Source organism: Calidris pugnax, unplaced genomic scaffold, assembly GCF_001431845.1.
Source record: "Calidris pugnax isolate Ruff unplaced genomic scaffold, ASM143184v1 scaffold292, whole genome shotgun sequence".
NCBI lineage: Eukaryota > Metazoa > Chordata > Aves > Charadriiformes > Scolopacidae > Calidris > Calidris pugnax.
The window spans coordinates 58,923-72,996 of NW_015091082.1; the positions used below are offsets into that span (position 1 = coordinate 58,923).

The window sequence follows — 14,074 nt, forward strand, 5'->3', positions numbered from 1 at the left end:
CCCTGAAAATCAGTCCCCACCCCATTTCCCTAACGATGCTACTAACTCTACCGACATTCGACACAACCCATAAAGCTTTAAAGTCCAACTTTTCATGATTTTGTAGGCTTTACAGTCAGGAAGAAAACCATACTGAGGAAAGAAAGGAACGAAATCCCAAAGGAGGAGTGCATCCCTCCGAGAGAAGCAAACAGCTCCCCAGCCCATCCCGACCACCCCAATGCTCTCTCCCATCCACCAAGAGCTCATCTCCTCTCCCTCTCTCCCTTTCCCAGTGCCAAAACCAGGGAAAAACCATAGAATAACACAGGTGGGCAGTGATTGCCTTGTCCCCAAGGGGGCTGAGCGAGCTGGGTAGGAATAAAGCCATGATATTAAGACAAAGGCTCACTGTGACCATAGAAGCAAGGGAAAAGTGAGAAACAATCCCAGTGGGCTCCGTATATATAATAATATTAGGAAAAATGTTTTCACCAAAAGGGTTCTCAGCCATTGGAATGGGCTGCCCAGGGAGGTGGTTGAGGCCCCATCCCTGGAGGTGTTCAAAAGACGGGTTGATGTAGTGCTGGGAGGTCTGGTTTAGTGATGATGCTCCTTGTTTGTTGTGTGGGTGTCTATTTTTGTCAGTTAGGTTGACGGTTGGACAAGATGATCTTTAAGGTCCCTTCCAACCTAGAAGATCCTGTGATTCTGATTCTGTATTTATAGAGGCAGCCCAGCCAGGAACAGGGCAAACTCAGGGTCTCAGGTTTTTCTACAACAGAGCAGCAAAAGTTAAAAAAGGAATAGAGTGATTGAGGCTGGTTTGATTCTTTAGTTGATCAGGCTGCACGTTGTCACGCTGGGATTATTTTTTTTTTGGTGATTAGTGTTTAAAATAAATGTTTCTCTGAAGGATATTAATAGTGGAATGAAATATGCACTACGGGGAATATGTAGCACAGGTGTGAAACGTTAAGGCACTGAAAACCAGCCTTCAAAACTGCAATATGCAGTACTTCAAAATGACCAATCTAGTAATATGTAAAGGGGAAATAATTAGGGTATGAAAGAGAAAAGGTTACGTTAAAGTATTACAGTCTAGTCCAGAACAAAACTCACTGTTATAACGGTAACTTACACCACAGTAAATGACCTACTCTGCAATCTCCAGCTTACCTTTCCCACTGCTTCAAGTGCTCAAGAGTTTCCAGATCACGAGAAGGAATGATTTTGTCTGCTGGAAAAACACACGTCCCCACAAACAAAACAAAAGCCTTGGATTTGAGGTTTGGCAGATAACAGATTTAAACAGTGTCTGTACTAGTTACAGCTGAAATTCACACAGGCGGAGAATATGGTATTTAAGTTCCACCTGAAGCCTCCAAGTAACCCACGGAGCCCCTGCAACACCAAATCCCTTCACAGGTGCAGTTTTCACTGGGTGAACTGGTCATACCCTGGCCTTGAACAAAGCCCCCTACTCCATTAACTCCCCCGATCCTATGTTAATGCTCCAGAGTTACATCTTCAGTAAGTTCAGTTTTTGATCTCCCCTTATTTTGCTTCAACCTTACCCAACCTCTGAAACATCCTGGGGCACACCTTACATGAAAAGAAGCAACCAGAATTAATTTGCACTCTATTAACCCCAAAAACACGCAGTGATGTATTCACCTGAGGACATCCTGGCTGAGAGGATAGTGTTGGTGCAATCAAGATAAAGGAGGTAAAACAAAAGGTGTTTATGGGGCAAAAGTTGACATGGAACGATTGTATCTACAGAGCTGGCACAAAATACTTTTCTTTTGCATCACGACACCAAAAATTATTCTGAACTCCAAGAAGTTCAGAATAATTGGTTCCAAGGAGCCAAGAAGGCTGAGGGGGGATCTGATCAATGCTGATAAATACTCAAAGGGAGGGTGTCAGGAGGATGGGGCCGGTCTTTTTTCAGTGGTGCCCAGGGACAGGACAAGAGGAAATGGGCACAAACTTGGACATAAGAAGTTCCACCCAAACATGAGGAGGAACTTCTTTCCTGTGAGAGTGGCAGAGCCCTGGCAGAGGCTGCCCAGGGAGGTGGTGGAGTCTCCTTCTCTGGAGACATTCAAACCCACCTGGACACGTTCCTGTGGGACCTGCTCTGGGTGGCCCTGCTCTGGCAGGGGGTTGGACTGGATGATCTCCAGAGGTCCCTTCCAACCCCATAGCATTCTGTGATTCTGCAAGTGAGCTACGAACGGCCGTGATCTGAAAGGAAGGGCAAGAGAACACAAAAGAGCTGGTCCACATCATCTCCTTCTGCTTTTCTTCAGCTCTGCCTCTCCCAGAAAAGTCAAACGCTTTGTGTTCGGCCCATCTGCAGTGGCATAGATGCAAAGCTGCCTTTCACTTTTGTCTGTTAGAGGAACTTTTCAAGATGAGGGGACTGACCTAGAGAAGTATCTGGGCTGTTAAAAGCACATTTCATTATCTACACTATTTTAGTCTCTTGGACTCACCAGCATGGTGCAAGTGAAGATGGGAGTTGCTGAAGTTGTTAAATACCTTTGGTTTGCTGCTGTCACTGCCATCCTGTCCTAAGCCTGGAGGTGCACCTACAGCAGTGGTCCTGACCTCTCACTGCTGAAGAACTTCAACTGAATATGCTTGATAGCGTCTGTGTAGCCATTACTCAAACTGTCTCCTCCTGCAGCTAATCTGGAGCCTTTATTAGAAAAGGATTAATCAAAATAAGAGGTTCCACTCAAATATAAGGAAAAACTTTTTCACAGTGAGGGTGGCAGAGCCCTGGAACAGGCTGCCCAGGGAGGGTGTGGAGTCCCCTTCTCTGGAGATTTTCAAGACCCACCTGGATGCTCCTGAGTAACATGCTCTGACAAGCTCTAGGCAATCCTGCTTCAGCAGGGGAGTTGGACTAGATGATCTCTATGGTCCCTTCCAACTCTAAAAATTCAGAGAAATTCAGTGAAAATTAATGCAAATTATTAGGGTTGCTGTCATATTTTAGTAACGAGCATAAACACGCACACCATCTCAATTCAGGGATCATAAAATTCTCTTGGTGGGATAAAAACACCCACTGAGCCAAGCCCTGTGCAAGGTCATTTTATATTCCAAAACTGAGGGATGCTGGAGGAGGGAGAGCCAAGTGCTCTAACCCTGCATTATGCAGCCAGGGCAGGAGAAATGCAAATGGGAAGAGGAGTCCCATTAACCCCTAAACTACTCCAGGGCAAGTGTAGCTCAGTGCTTTTCTGCTGAAGCACCTTAGGGCATAAGAAAGTGGTATGACAATCCCCCTTCACTCCTTTTACTGCAGGCATTTCTTCCCTTCTGTTGTGTGACAGCCAAACTCTTTGAAGCTTGGATCGATTTTAGTGATACCCAAAGGCTAACACGGGTGCTACAATTGTGCTTCTGAACACAATACAGTGTTATTTACCGTATTTTGCCCCTTCTCCACTTCAGGGCAAAAATTTATAATATGCTTTCATGTATCTACTAGGAAACAGACTGCAAGTTACATTAGTTTTTATACCACTTCTTTGGAGAACATCCTATATTGGCTGTAAAGGAGAAGCACTAGTCAGCTACTTTAAATATAACATCTGAAAGACAGTAAAATAAAAAGGACTAATTGATAAGAAAAAAAAAAGGCAAAAACGTCCATGACTTTATTACAAAAACACCCAGCAACTGTATTTAACACAAAAACAGTAACTGAGAGTCTCATTTTATTTTTCTTTCAGTGTACATGCTCATTATTATTCCATTTAATTTACAGAAGGGCTATGTAAAATGAAATTAAAATTAGAGAGGAAACAAAAGGAAGGTTGAGGCATAGAATTTTCTTAGCAAGCAATGATCACAGGAGACAGCACAGATTGAACAGGGGTTCAACAGGAGTGACACCTAGGGATAAAGGTAAACAGTAACTTTTTCCTTATCCATTAGATTCTCCATGGGGCTTTTTTTGTTTGTTTTAGCAAAACAGTTCAGAGTATCACAGTATACAGGAAGACTAAATGGCAAAGAACGTCTCACACACACACCACATTTATCCCTGCTACTGGTCCAGGATCCAAAACTGCAGTTAACATTCGATTTCCTATCTCTCATTCATTGATAAACTATACAGGATTACACTGTACATGGAGTTAAAATTACAAAAATGTCATATTTACAAAATCTGTACACACATAGTAAAACTCACAAAATTGTCATCTATGTATCACAAGTTGCTACACCAAAATATTAAAAATGGGATAAAATTATACATTTCTCTTGTCCATTTTTAAAAAGGGTTCAGTATTTCAAAGACAGACCACCTATTTCCCCCAAATAAGACCGGTAAGAGAACTAGAAACCTAAAGTATCCTCCTGGGATAAAAATGTCGCGAGCAGCATCTCCCAACTAGAAAGAAGCCTATATCCTGTCTGCTGGGGTGGGGTGTGCAGTTAGCATATATGTACAGAAATGGTGAAACTACAATAAAGATGTCTTTGGCTAAACCTTTGGCATAAATTAAAATCATACATCAAAAAGTTACAGAAAAGGTTTTCTCGGTGATGGCAGAGCTGGGGGATTTCTTTCTGAGATACCATTATATACAATTTTTCTTTCTCTAAGGAAACAGAGTAGGAATAAAGGGGTTTGGAACAGAGGCAAATGAGGCAACATTATTTCTTCGTTAAATTTTTCCGTAGTATGAAAAATCGTATCAAACCTTTTCACTAAAACACAATTCAAACATAGAAACAACCTCTTCCAGAATTTTTTTTTTTTTTGAAACTGCATATGAAATAAAAAAAAAAAATTAGTAAACCAGCCATGGCAGAAAAAAATTGTTTCAGCATATCAAGTACATATTAGTGCAGGAAGGTGGATAAATTTGATCCACTGTATAAATAAGCTTTATGCGCAGCGTACATTAAATAACCATCACACCCCACTCACACCCAGTACACAGATGCTCCTCAGTGAAGATAAACGTTTATCAAGTAATTAAAGTGTATGTAGTGCAAATGTTACAACCAAGTATTATGCACATGCTACTTGCTTGGTTTAAAGGTACACAAAGATGTGGTGCCTGAAATCATGGACATATATACATCCTTGTCACACTTGGTACAATGTCCTAAGCCACAGAAATACCGATGTGTTTATATCTATATATATACACACACACGTTTTCTTAAAATGTGACCACCACATCAATACAGTAACACAAACAGACTAAAAAAATCAATACCTGCTTCCAGATGCTCCAAGGCTCAGAAAGTTTGTGCTTCTAACTCTTGCAGTCATTACGTGCCCCCCTCTTCCATTCTCCCCCCTTTCTGCCGGCCGAGAAGGGGAGGGACAGTCTCTTGGGGTCTGTGCTGCATAGGATGAGGGCAACCGAGAGGAATAAACGACGGCACAGGCACCTAAGCTGCTTTCCTCCATCAACAGTTCCATGCCCCATGATGAAGGGTTGAGAGAATTTCCCCTCCACACCGCTCCTGGGTGGAAAGGCTTATTGAAGAAAAAAAAAAAATATAATAAATCATAACGTGCTTTCCATATTATAAGTGGCAGCAAATCAAGGCACGCTGTACTAATTTTTGTAGCATTGAGATTAGCTGACTTTGCAGGGGATGCTCACTGGGGAAGGTCCGATGTTCTCAACTGGCTGCTGGGCCGCGTTGGGCCATACAGAGTAACAGAAGCTATGTGATTATTCTGCATCACCTGCAAAAAAAGAGACGGCAGGAAAAAAAGGGAAATTAGAACTGTACACCCAACGGGAACTTGGAAGAGTGAAAAGGGTGAATACGGAACTGATCTGCCTGGAAAAAAAGAAATCCCAACAACAAAAGAATGCAACGACAAGGCGATGGGACAAGGCAATGGGACAAGAGGAAACAGCCTCAAGTTGCACCAGGGGAGGATGGATATTGGGAAAAATTTCTTCACTGAGAGGGTTATCAAACCTTGGAATGGGCTGCCCAGTGGAGTGGTTGAGGCACCATCCCTGGAGATATTCAGAAGACGAGTAGACATGGTGCTCGGGGATATGGTTTAGTGTTGGTTTGTTGTTGTTGTGTGTGGTTTTTTGGGGGGTTTTCTGGGTTTGATTTTTTTTTTTCTTTTTTTTTTTTTTTTTGTGGTTGGACTAGATGATCTTAAAGGTCCCTTCCAACCAAAGCGACCCTGTGATTCATGTCCCCTGTGAGCTCTCGGCTAGTTCCTTAAAACAGGTCTCTAGATGTCCCTGCCACATCCAAACACCACCACCATCCACCACCACCGGGAGCTGGGCGCATGCGTCTCCTGCTCCTACCCAGTGCCACCAGGTGACCAACCTGAAGTGCCAGCTGCAACATGCAAATATGCACAGCCTCAGAGAAGAGATTGGGAAGTTGCCCCTTTCTGCCCGTAAGCTTTAAAAACACAGCCACTCCCAAGCACTGGCTTTTATTGAAACGGGAAATAAGCAGCCAAATAGATAATATACTAGCAAACGCCTCATCTTCTCTCGCTCACACAAATAGGGAAGTTTTTCTCCTAACCTCAAAGATCATTCGTTGCAGTCCAAAGCAAAAGGTTGACCCAAATGGGTTAGTGTTGTTCGGAGATGACGACCTGAACAGAAAAGAGGGGAAAGAAAAGAAAATAATAAAAATGGATGTGTGAGGATCAGGAACTTCTTAGGGAAGAATAACCACTCAGTAACATAAGGTAAATTATTGCATCTTTACCACAGCTTTATCAAGTAAATCTACGGTACGCAATGCCACTGCCAGACTCCAAGTGAGCCAGGGGATACCTCTGCTTAACACCAGAGCTGTTACTAACTCAGGGAGAGAAAGGAATCAAAAAGTTACTAATGACCTCTACAGGAAAACTCTCCTTCACTGAACTTTAACAGGAAGAACCCTGAAAATAAACAGATACATAGAAAGAGAGAAACACCGTGCAATTTATTGTAAATTATTTTTGTGCAGGATCCTTTCTCATGCTTCAATCTACTTTGTTTCTCAGCCTTTACCAAATGTATTTCCTATATGTGGTCTATTAATTCACTGGTTTTATCATGTTACAAAATTACCCTGTAAGATGCTGAAACAAAATAATCCAAATTTTTATTAAACAGTATTTTTCAACATTAATGTATTGTTCATCCTTCAGATATTTCCAATATTTCTGGATCGTATATATGACAGTAGAAGACTCCTGATGACTGCAATGGATTTTACATTACAGCCAAAAAAAAACAACCTAGAAAATATTTACCTTTTGGTTGTCAGTTTATCAAATTGCGTATCTGAGACATTTGAGATGTGCTCAGTAAAGCAAACTCTGGTTGAACTACTCTCTACAACACAGATGAAAAACAGAAGGGCTCTAAGTAATCACTATTTCACCCCAGCTTTGCTTTACGTGGCTTCTCCTCTAATGATCCCACTGGAATAAAACAGGAGTAAAAGGCAGCAAAGGGCACAATGACTTAGCAGGAAAAAGAAAAAAAAAAATCAAACTCAAAATCATATGAAAACCTGATAAAAACATCTTATTCTGTATATCTGAAATTGCTGCAGTGTTTCCACAGTCCCCATGACTTATGCTTCTCCTGAGATAAATTATAGTTCCATATCATATGGTGCAAAGAGGCAACGCCTACTTCACCCATCACCCAGCTCAGTCCCTGTGGAAACACTGCAGCTGTAAGGACTATTCTAGCTTCAGTCAGCCTACAAGAACTGCAGAACCGCCACGTACCTTCATAAAAGCAAAACTTTGTCAGACAGACTGTCTACACACGGAGCTGTATGATGTCACGTTGTTGAAATGCATGCAACTCTTATTAAAAAAAAAAAAATAACCACCCTACAGTATGTTATTGCACATAAAGAGAGAGACCTCTTTATACGCTGCTTAGCTCTTCTCTGGATTTTACAGCTCAAGGAATTTCGGAAATTTCATTCCAAAATTTTCCAAGTTTTCATTCTGCGTATTGGTCTACTTCATCTGACAGCAGCCTTGTTAGCACCCAAAAAGTCTGAAACTAGAGCAGCAAAGCAGCCTAAAAGTAGTTAGTGCAATAAACACCCCTTCTTGGACTAAATTTATCCTCTGTTATCAGCTCAATCCCTGCCATGAAAAATAGAGGTCTTTACCTGTGAAGTACCACTGGCTTCTCTACAGGGTGCCCCAGAAGATCCTGAATACTGTCCCACTGGAAATATAGCAAAGATTTTGTGTTAAAATGAGGCAAGGGAAAATTCTTTTTTTTATCTAGGAAGAGTGCTGTGTACAGTTTGTTTTGTGATGTGCTCATTTGCCAAATAACATAGAGGTTGCATTTACAGAAGTATTTTGTGACCAAAGCCACACTCAACTAATGGAAACTATCCATTGCTAGGGCATCCTCTTGGGGTTTATTCTCATTTTTGTCTCAAAATAGCTTTGGATTAAAATTGTTAGTATAAAAAAATTCTATGGGTCTTATGGGTAAAATCTGACTGCCAAGTCTTGTAGCATTTCAGGGATGTCTCGGAGAACAAAGCAACTGTGGGAAACCTCAGCAAAATATCCTCTTACATACCTTTGCAGAGGGAAAAATAGCATCACTGCTGCCTCTTGGAAAAGAGGAGGCAAGTTGCACTATTTAATGATTGGGAATGTTTCCAGACTCTAAGCAGACTTAAGAAGCTGAAGCATCACACACAAGACTGAAGTCAGTCAAATCAACAACGGATGCAAGTAATTCAAATCAAAAATCAAAGAATGGCAGCTTCCAGGTCGCTGAGTTTAACTTTCTTTCTTCCCAGTATGGGAATTAAAATTCACCAAGGGAAGTCTTCATTTGGCAGCCCAGGAGCCAATTTAATCCTTAAATGTTTAAACCACGAAACATACGTTAGCTTTTGGCCTTCAACCTTTTTATTTTATAATGCTACAGTACAACTGCTATTATTTTCTTCAAAGCGCATTGCAAATTCAGCACAGATCATTTAGATGGTTTAGGAAAAGAAGGAAAACATTTGGTTCTGTGCAGACTTACCTTGCTGTACGTTGTACACGTTTCGGTCTGTGAATCCGCACTGTCTACGAGAGAAAAAGAGAAAAGCCCTTACAGCTTGAGCTTGAAAAGTCTCCTGCCTAACCCTTTATTTTGAGAGGTTCAGAGACAAGGAGGCATAAAAGCATTAGATCAGTTCATATCCAAATTTACCAGCATTTACTAGTGACCAGAATTGTCAACACTGATTAAGTGCCAGTGAAGGTGATTAAACAAACCTGCCTATTTACAGCGAGTTCTAACGCTCCACATGTTTAAGCTATAACCTTACACGTAAGAACGTCAGCCTAAGAGGAACTACATCAACTTGCATGGGGTTAAGATGCCTCACCAAGGCAGCACGATGTGCCACTCCTCAAGTCTAAAGGCTCCCCAAAAGGCACTTGGGGAGGAAGCTGCCTCAAGCAGAGCCCAGGAGCTGGCAGGGCTAAAATCAGCTAAAACGCTGATGGGGTTTTCGTAAATTTTATAACATTTGTTTACAGCTTGTTACACCTCCTGAACATAAGCTAAAGACCAGAAAGGTCAGTTTAAAAAAAAAAAGAAAACAGCAAACAAACAACAACCAACCCACAAAGAGACAAATTCAGAAGAGATTCATGGTACTGCTTGAGGTAAATAATCAGAAATTAATGCCTTTGAAGTATTGCACACTAACCCAAGGGAAAACAATTTTTAAAGCAAGCAGAATTTTCATTCTTATTCTCTTGGCTGAAGTACAAATCTGCTTTCATATAAGCTTGTATATACATACATTGTGATTGTTTTTCCAGCTTTTTACTCCCCTACATGCTCAAACAGCTGTGACAGGCACAGGAGAATTGCACTTTACACCAGTAAGTGCTTTCAGTGAAAACCTATCAAAATGAAGAAAGCATCCCTGGCCAAAACCCAGCCAGCATCCAGTGTTCCCTGGATAATCAAAACACACACCTTCCCAGTACCACTATTAATTCTTACAATAAAGAAGCCTACCTCAGTCACTACGATACTCCATCCAACAAGGTTCCACGTGCTTTGGTGAGATTATTTACATGCACAGAGCTGGGCACATCTAAATATCTTGTAGAATTCAGCACTACTGATTTTTTTATATGCATACGTGTGTGTATATTTTCAAGTGGAGATTTTTAAGTGAAAACGATAGACATACTTTGTCTATAGCACACAGAGCCAACACATTCCAGACGTTTGTTCTCACTTGCAGCTCAGTTTATATTAAATATCACGTATGAGCCTTTCAAGAGCTAGTTCAACATCTAAAGCTCAAAAGAGCATTGGAGAGATCAGCTCAGACTAATGCTGCCTTCCAGATTTTGAGACTCCAGCTACAAGGCAATGGACCTTAGCACTTCACGTGGCAGCATTACAGAAAATAAGTGTTGTTGCAGCTAAATATTCATCTGATCCAAGTAAGCAAACAAGGTAGCGTAAGTAAAATCAGAGAACTGATGAACCTCTCCTGAAGTATCTTTTTCACTTAAAAAAATATAAACCTAAACCCCCAATTTCTCCTTTGCCTCAATGACGTTCACTGTTGGCATCCTCTGATGATGAAGGGTGCATTAGAAATGGAAACTGAACACATCTCCTTTTGAGCTTTTTGTGCTACACGCCCCCTGGAGCAGGAAAACAGATGAGCCACTCACCTCGCTTAATGACTAGGGGAATCTTGAATTCACAGCGATGGTAACTAGAAAGTGCAAATCGTAAAGCCATTAGAGAACAGAAGACCCAAAATAAACTGTGTAGAGTAAACTTGAGGCTCTTACTAATCAGTTTAATGAAAAGTCACATGAATGATAAATTGAGAGTCTCAATGATAACAGATTAAAAGGAAAAGAGTTCTCTTGTCTATTTTCTACATCAAAAAAGGCAGCAGGCTGTCAACGTCCGAAAATAACTTTCTAAAGGACACAAAACGTCCTCCAGCACAAATTACTCTGCTGTTACACAGAGCGGATGGAGAAATACTCAGCTTAGAAACACTACACACACATTCACTTTAATCAGACATCTAATCACTTACTCCTTGTACTGCTTGAAAACACGTTCGCTTTAATCAGACATCTAATCACTTACTCCTTAACTCATATTCCTTCCGTAAAGAGTTTACATTTAAAAAGTAATGAAAATACGTTCAGAAGCATGAAGGAATATTTCTTTTTAATCACTAACTGACATACTGTCAAGAAAAAGCCAGCAGCCTACCTGCCAGTAAATGGACGCTTGCTAAGACAAAGCTTGCCTCTAGCAAGAGCTTGCACATTATAGCTGGACCTTACCTCATTTACTGCTTTAAGATATACTGGACAATATATAGGCATTTAAAAGTGAAAAGAAAACCATAAGGAAAAAAACCAAAGGTGCTAATAGTGATGGCTGAAACCCCCCCAGGGTACCAGATACATGAAAGACACTTGGGAAAAACTACTTGAATTCTATGAAGGGAACACAAGATTCCCTTTTCCCACGTTTTAAAATACTCTTTAACATATCCGTTCTTTACACTCACATGTTAAAGTTGTAATGACCAGGGTAATTTGTATGCAGGACAAACTTCTTCACCTTGTGAGTGTTTGCATCGAAGAGAATATCCTATTGAATAAAAAAAAGACAGAGAGAGAGACATGAAGCAACCCAGATAAAGGAAGGTGGCTTTTCCCAAACCAACCTGACATTAGTTAGAATAGTACCTGTTTATACCCTTGGCCTTCTGAAAGGCTTGCCGTGTAACTAAATCAAAACTTTACATAGATTTGTTTAGGGAAGCTTGGCACTCACCACTCCAAGTGTGAAATAGTTGAAGAAGTAGTCATTGCACTTTGATGGGACCTGCTTATGGGGCGAGGGCGAATGGATTTTCATCTGCAAGAAACACATTTTTCAGATGTATTTAATAACGCTCACAAAGATGAGTGCCATTACCAACATCACCACGTCCAAATAAAGTGCCACAGTCTCATTTGAAGTCCTTGTTCCAATAGGGAAGGTAACTGTGCTACACGACAGGACCATCACTTGTTTGCAGCGGCACAATGATACAACAGGTTTTTTATTTAGTTATCTGAAGTCGAAGGCTTACTGATAAGCTGCTACGTAAAAACATCAGGATAAGATCAAACTATATGCTAAAGTTATTTCACATAAAATATAATCAAAAAATAGGGTGTACACACTGGTTAAGGCTCATTTGGATTCAGAAGTGCTCCCATTTTAATTAATTTTTAAACCAGTTTAAAATGATGCACTTTTTTTTTTTTAAAACAGATTCACATCAATTTAGCTTAAAAAAACCTTTTTAAAAATCAAATTCTGTAACAGCTTATCCTGGTTTATTGTGTGTCAAGTGAAGCCCTCAATGTGCTACGTGGAAGTTAAGCTTCAGCGGCCTTGAAAAACGCAGCCCCTGTGACAAAACCAAGACAGCACCGAACAAAGTCCTGTGCCCGAATCAACTCCCTCACCTTGTCTTCGGACTTGTAGAAGACTTTGTGTGGAGACCCCAGGGTGCTCAGCACATCCTGGCACGAATCACCAAAGTACACGCAACGCTCGAATACCCGCATCTTGGCATCGGCTAAAACACCCGGGCCACAGCCTGAGGAATGGAAAACAACCCGAAATTCATCCTTCCCCATCAGAGAATACATCAGCAAATCAACGCTTAGCGTCCCTCTGTTTATCACAAACCAGCCGCATTCTTTAGACTATAGTGCCAAAATAAATTTAATAAAAAAAATAATAAATATAATTTATATAATTTATTTTGCAACAGTTAAAACGCTTCTTAAGGTGACGTATGTGCTGCCTGATGCACAGATCCCCATCTTAACCTCCACCTTCAGCAATGCTGCCTTCACTGCCTTGCCACTCCCGTGAACGTGATTTGCTTTCCCGGTCTCTATCTGATCAGCTGGTTATTAGCAGGAATTATTCTTATCCTTAAAATATTCTGCTTTAACAAGTACAGAGCTAAAAGAGCTAACAGCTCCTTAGTTAACAGCTAAAAGAATGAAGCTGTGAAGTTCCTCATCCATATTAACTGTATCAGAAAACACACATTCTTTACTTAAGATTCCCAGAGCTTATTAAATCAATAGCAAATATGTTCTTGAGCAAATCTGGTTAAAAGAGGATCTTACTGAACAGCCTTTACACAGAGGAATGGCTGACACGATAGGAGATGTGAAGAAATGGAAAGATCTTACAGCCTGTGACCCCATTTGCTCTCAGGAGCGCAGCATCTTACATTTACGGGAACACACGTACGCACATGCAGCAATTACTGCAAAAATACAGGATGTGCTCTAAACACACACTTAGCTATTCTCACCATACATTATTTATGTAGCCAGCTACCCAATAAAATAAATCCGAAAAATCTGATTGAGTCATCCTCGATTTCTTAAGCGAGAGTTACTTAAAATTAATACACTTGCAAAGAAACTGGTGCTAGAAGAGGCCTACAATACGTTCTACGGAGGAGCTTCTGCAAACTTTAGCAAAACAAGAACAGCGTGTGGCCAGGTTTCCTCTCTGCAAGTTTTAGTCTGAACGTTAGTAGTGTATATTTATTCATTGACAACATTTCCCTTAAGCTGCATATATATATTTTTAACTAAACTTGACACTCTACCTTAGAAGTGTCCAATTTCTCAAAACCATTTACATTATTATGATGTTATAGCTAACTCCTTCCCTAGAACATGAGGCTCTATGTTCCCTGTCCTAGGCAGCTCTCCATTATCTTCCTCTGTAAAGAGAGAAGCAAAGTAACTTGAAAGCATCTGCTCCATTTTTATTCATAATTTTTTATTCGTCATCTTAATTTGTCTCCTTTTTAACTTTTGCATATTGGGAGCGTATTCCAAGTGTTTCCTCAATATCCGAACCGCTAGTAATCAGAAGAGGTCAAAAGCTGAGCCTGTTAATGAAAATTGTTAAAAATATCTTGGTATTCTTTAAAATATTGTCAAGTCTGAACTTATGGTGACTGAACCATATTTGCAGTCATTATT

The 14,074-nt window shown here is 40.6% G+C and overlaps 1 protein-coding gene across 5 annotated transcripts in view; it reads right to left on the reverse strand.

Annotated features, from left to right (window-relative positions):
* Positions 1 to 3,654: 3,654 nt before the first annotated feature.
* The window catches only part of LOC106897014 (chromosome unknown open reading frame, human C16orf70), a 33,421-nt gene continuing 23,001 nt past the window's right edge, over positions 3,655 to 14,074 (reverse strand). For 2 of the 5 annotated variants that reach the window (XM_014957370.1, XM_014957369.1), the window contains exons 10-18: positions 12,521 to 12,654; positions 11,838 to 11,921; positions 11,569 to 11,651; positions 10,703 to 10,746; positions 9,036 to 9,079; positions 8,149 to 8,207; positions 6,541 to 6,613; positions 5,634 to 5,719; positions 3,655 to 5,503 (exon numbers count right to left, since the gene is read on the reverse strand). In XM_014957370.1, the coding sequence (XP_014812856.1) occupies positions 5,434 to 5,503; positions 5,634 to 5,719; positions 6,541 to 6,613; positions 8,149 to 8,207; positions 9,036 to 9,079; positions 10,703 to 10,746; positions 11,569 to 11,651; positions 11,838 to 11,921; positions 12,521 to 12,654 (677 nt within the window). In that variant the 3' untranslated portion in view covers positions 3,655 to 5,433. Of the gene's footprint in view, positions 5,720 to 6,540; positions 6,614 to 8,148; positions 8,208 to 9,035; positions 9,080 to 10,702; positions 10,747 to 11,568; positions 11,652 to 11,837; positions 11,922 to 12,520; positions 12,655 to 14,074 lie in introns of all 5 variants that reach the window. The other 3 variants (XM_014957372.1, XM_014957371.1, XM_014957373.1) reach the window with 2 other exon arrangements.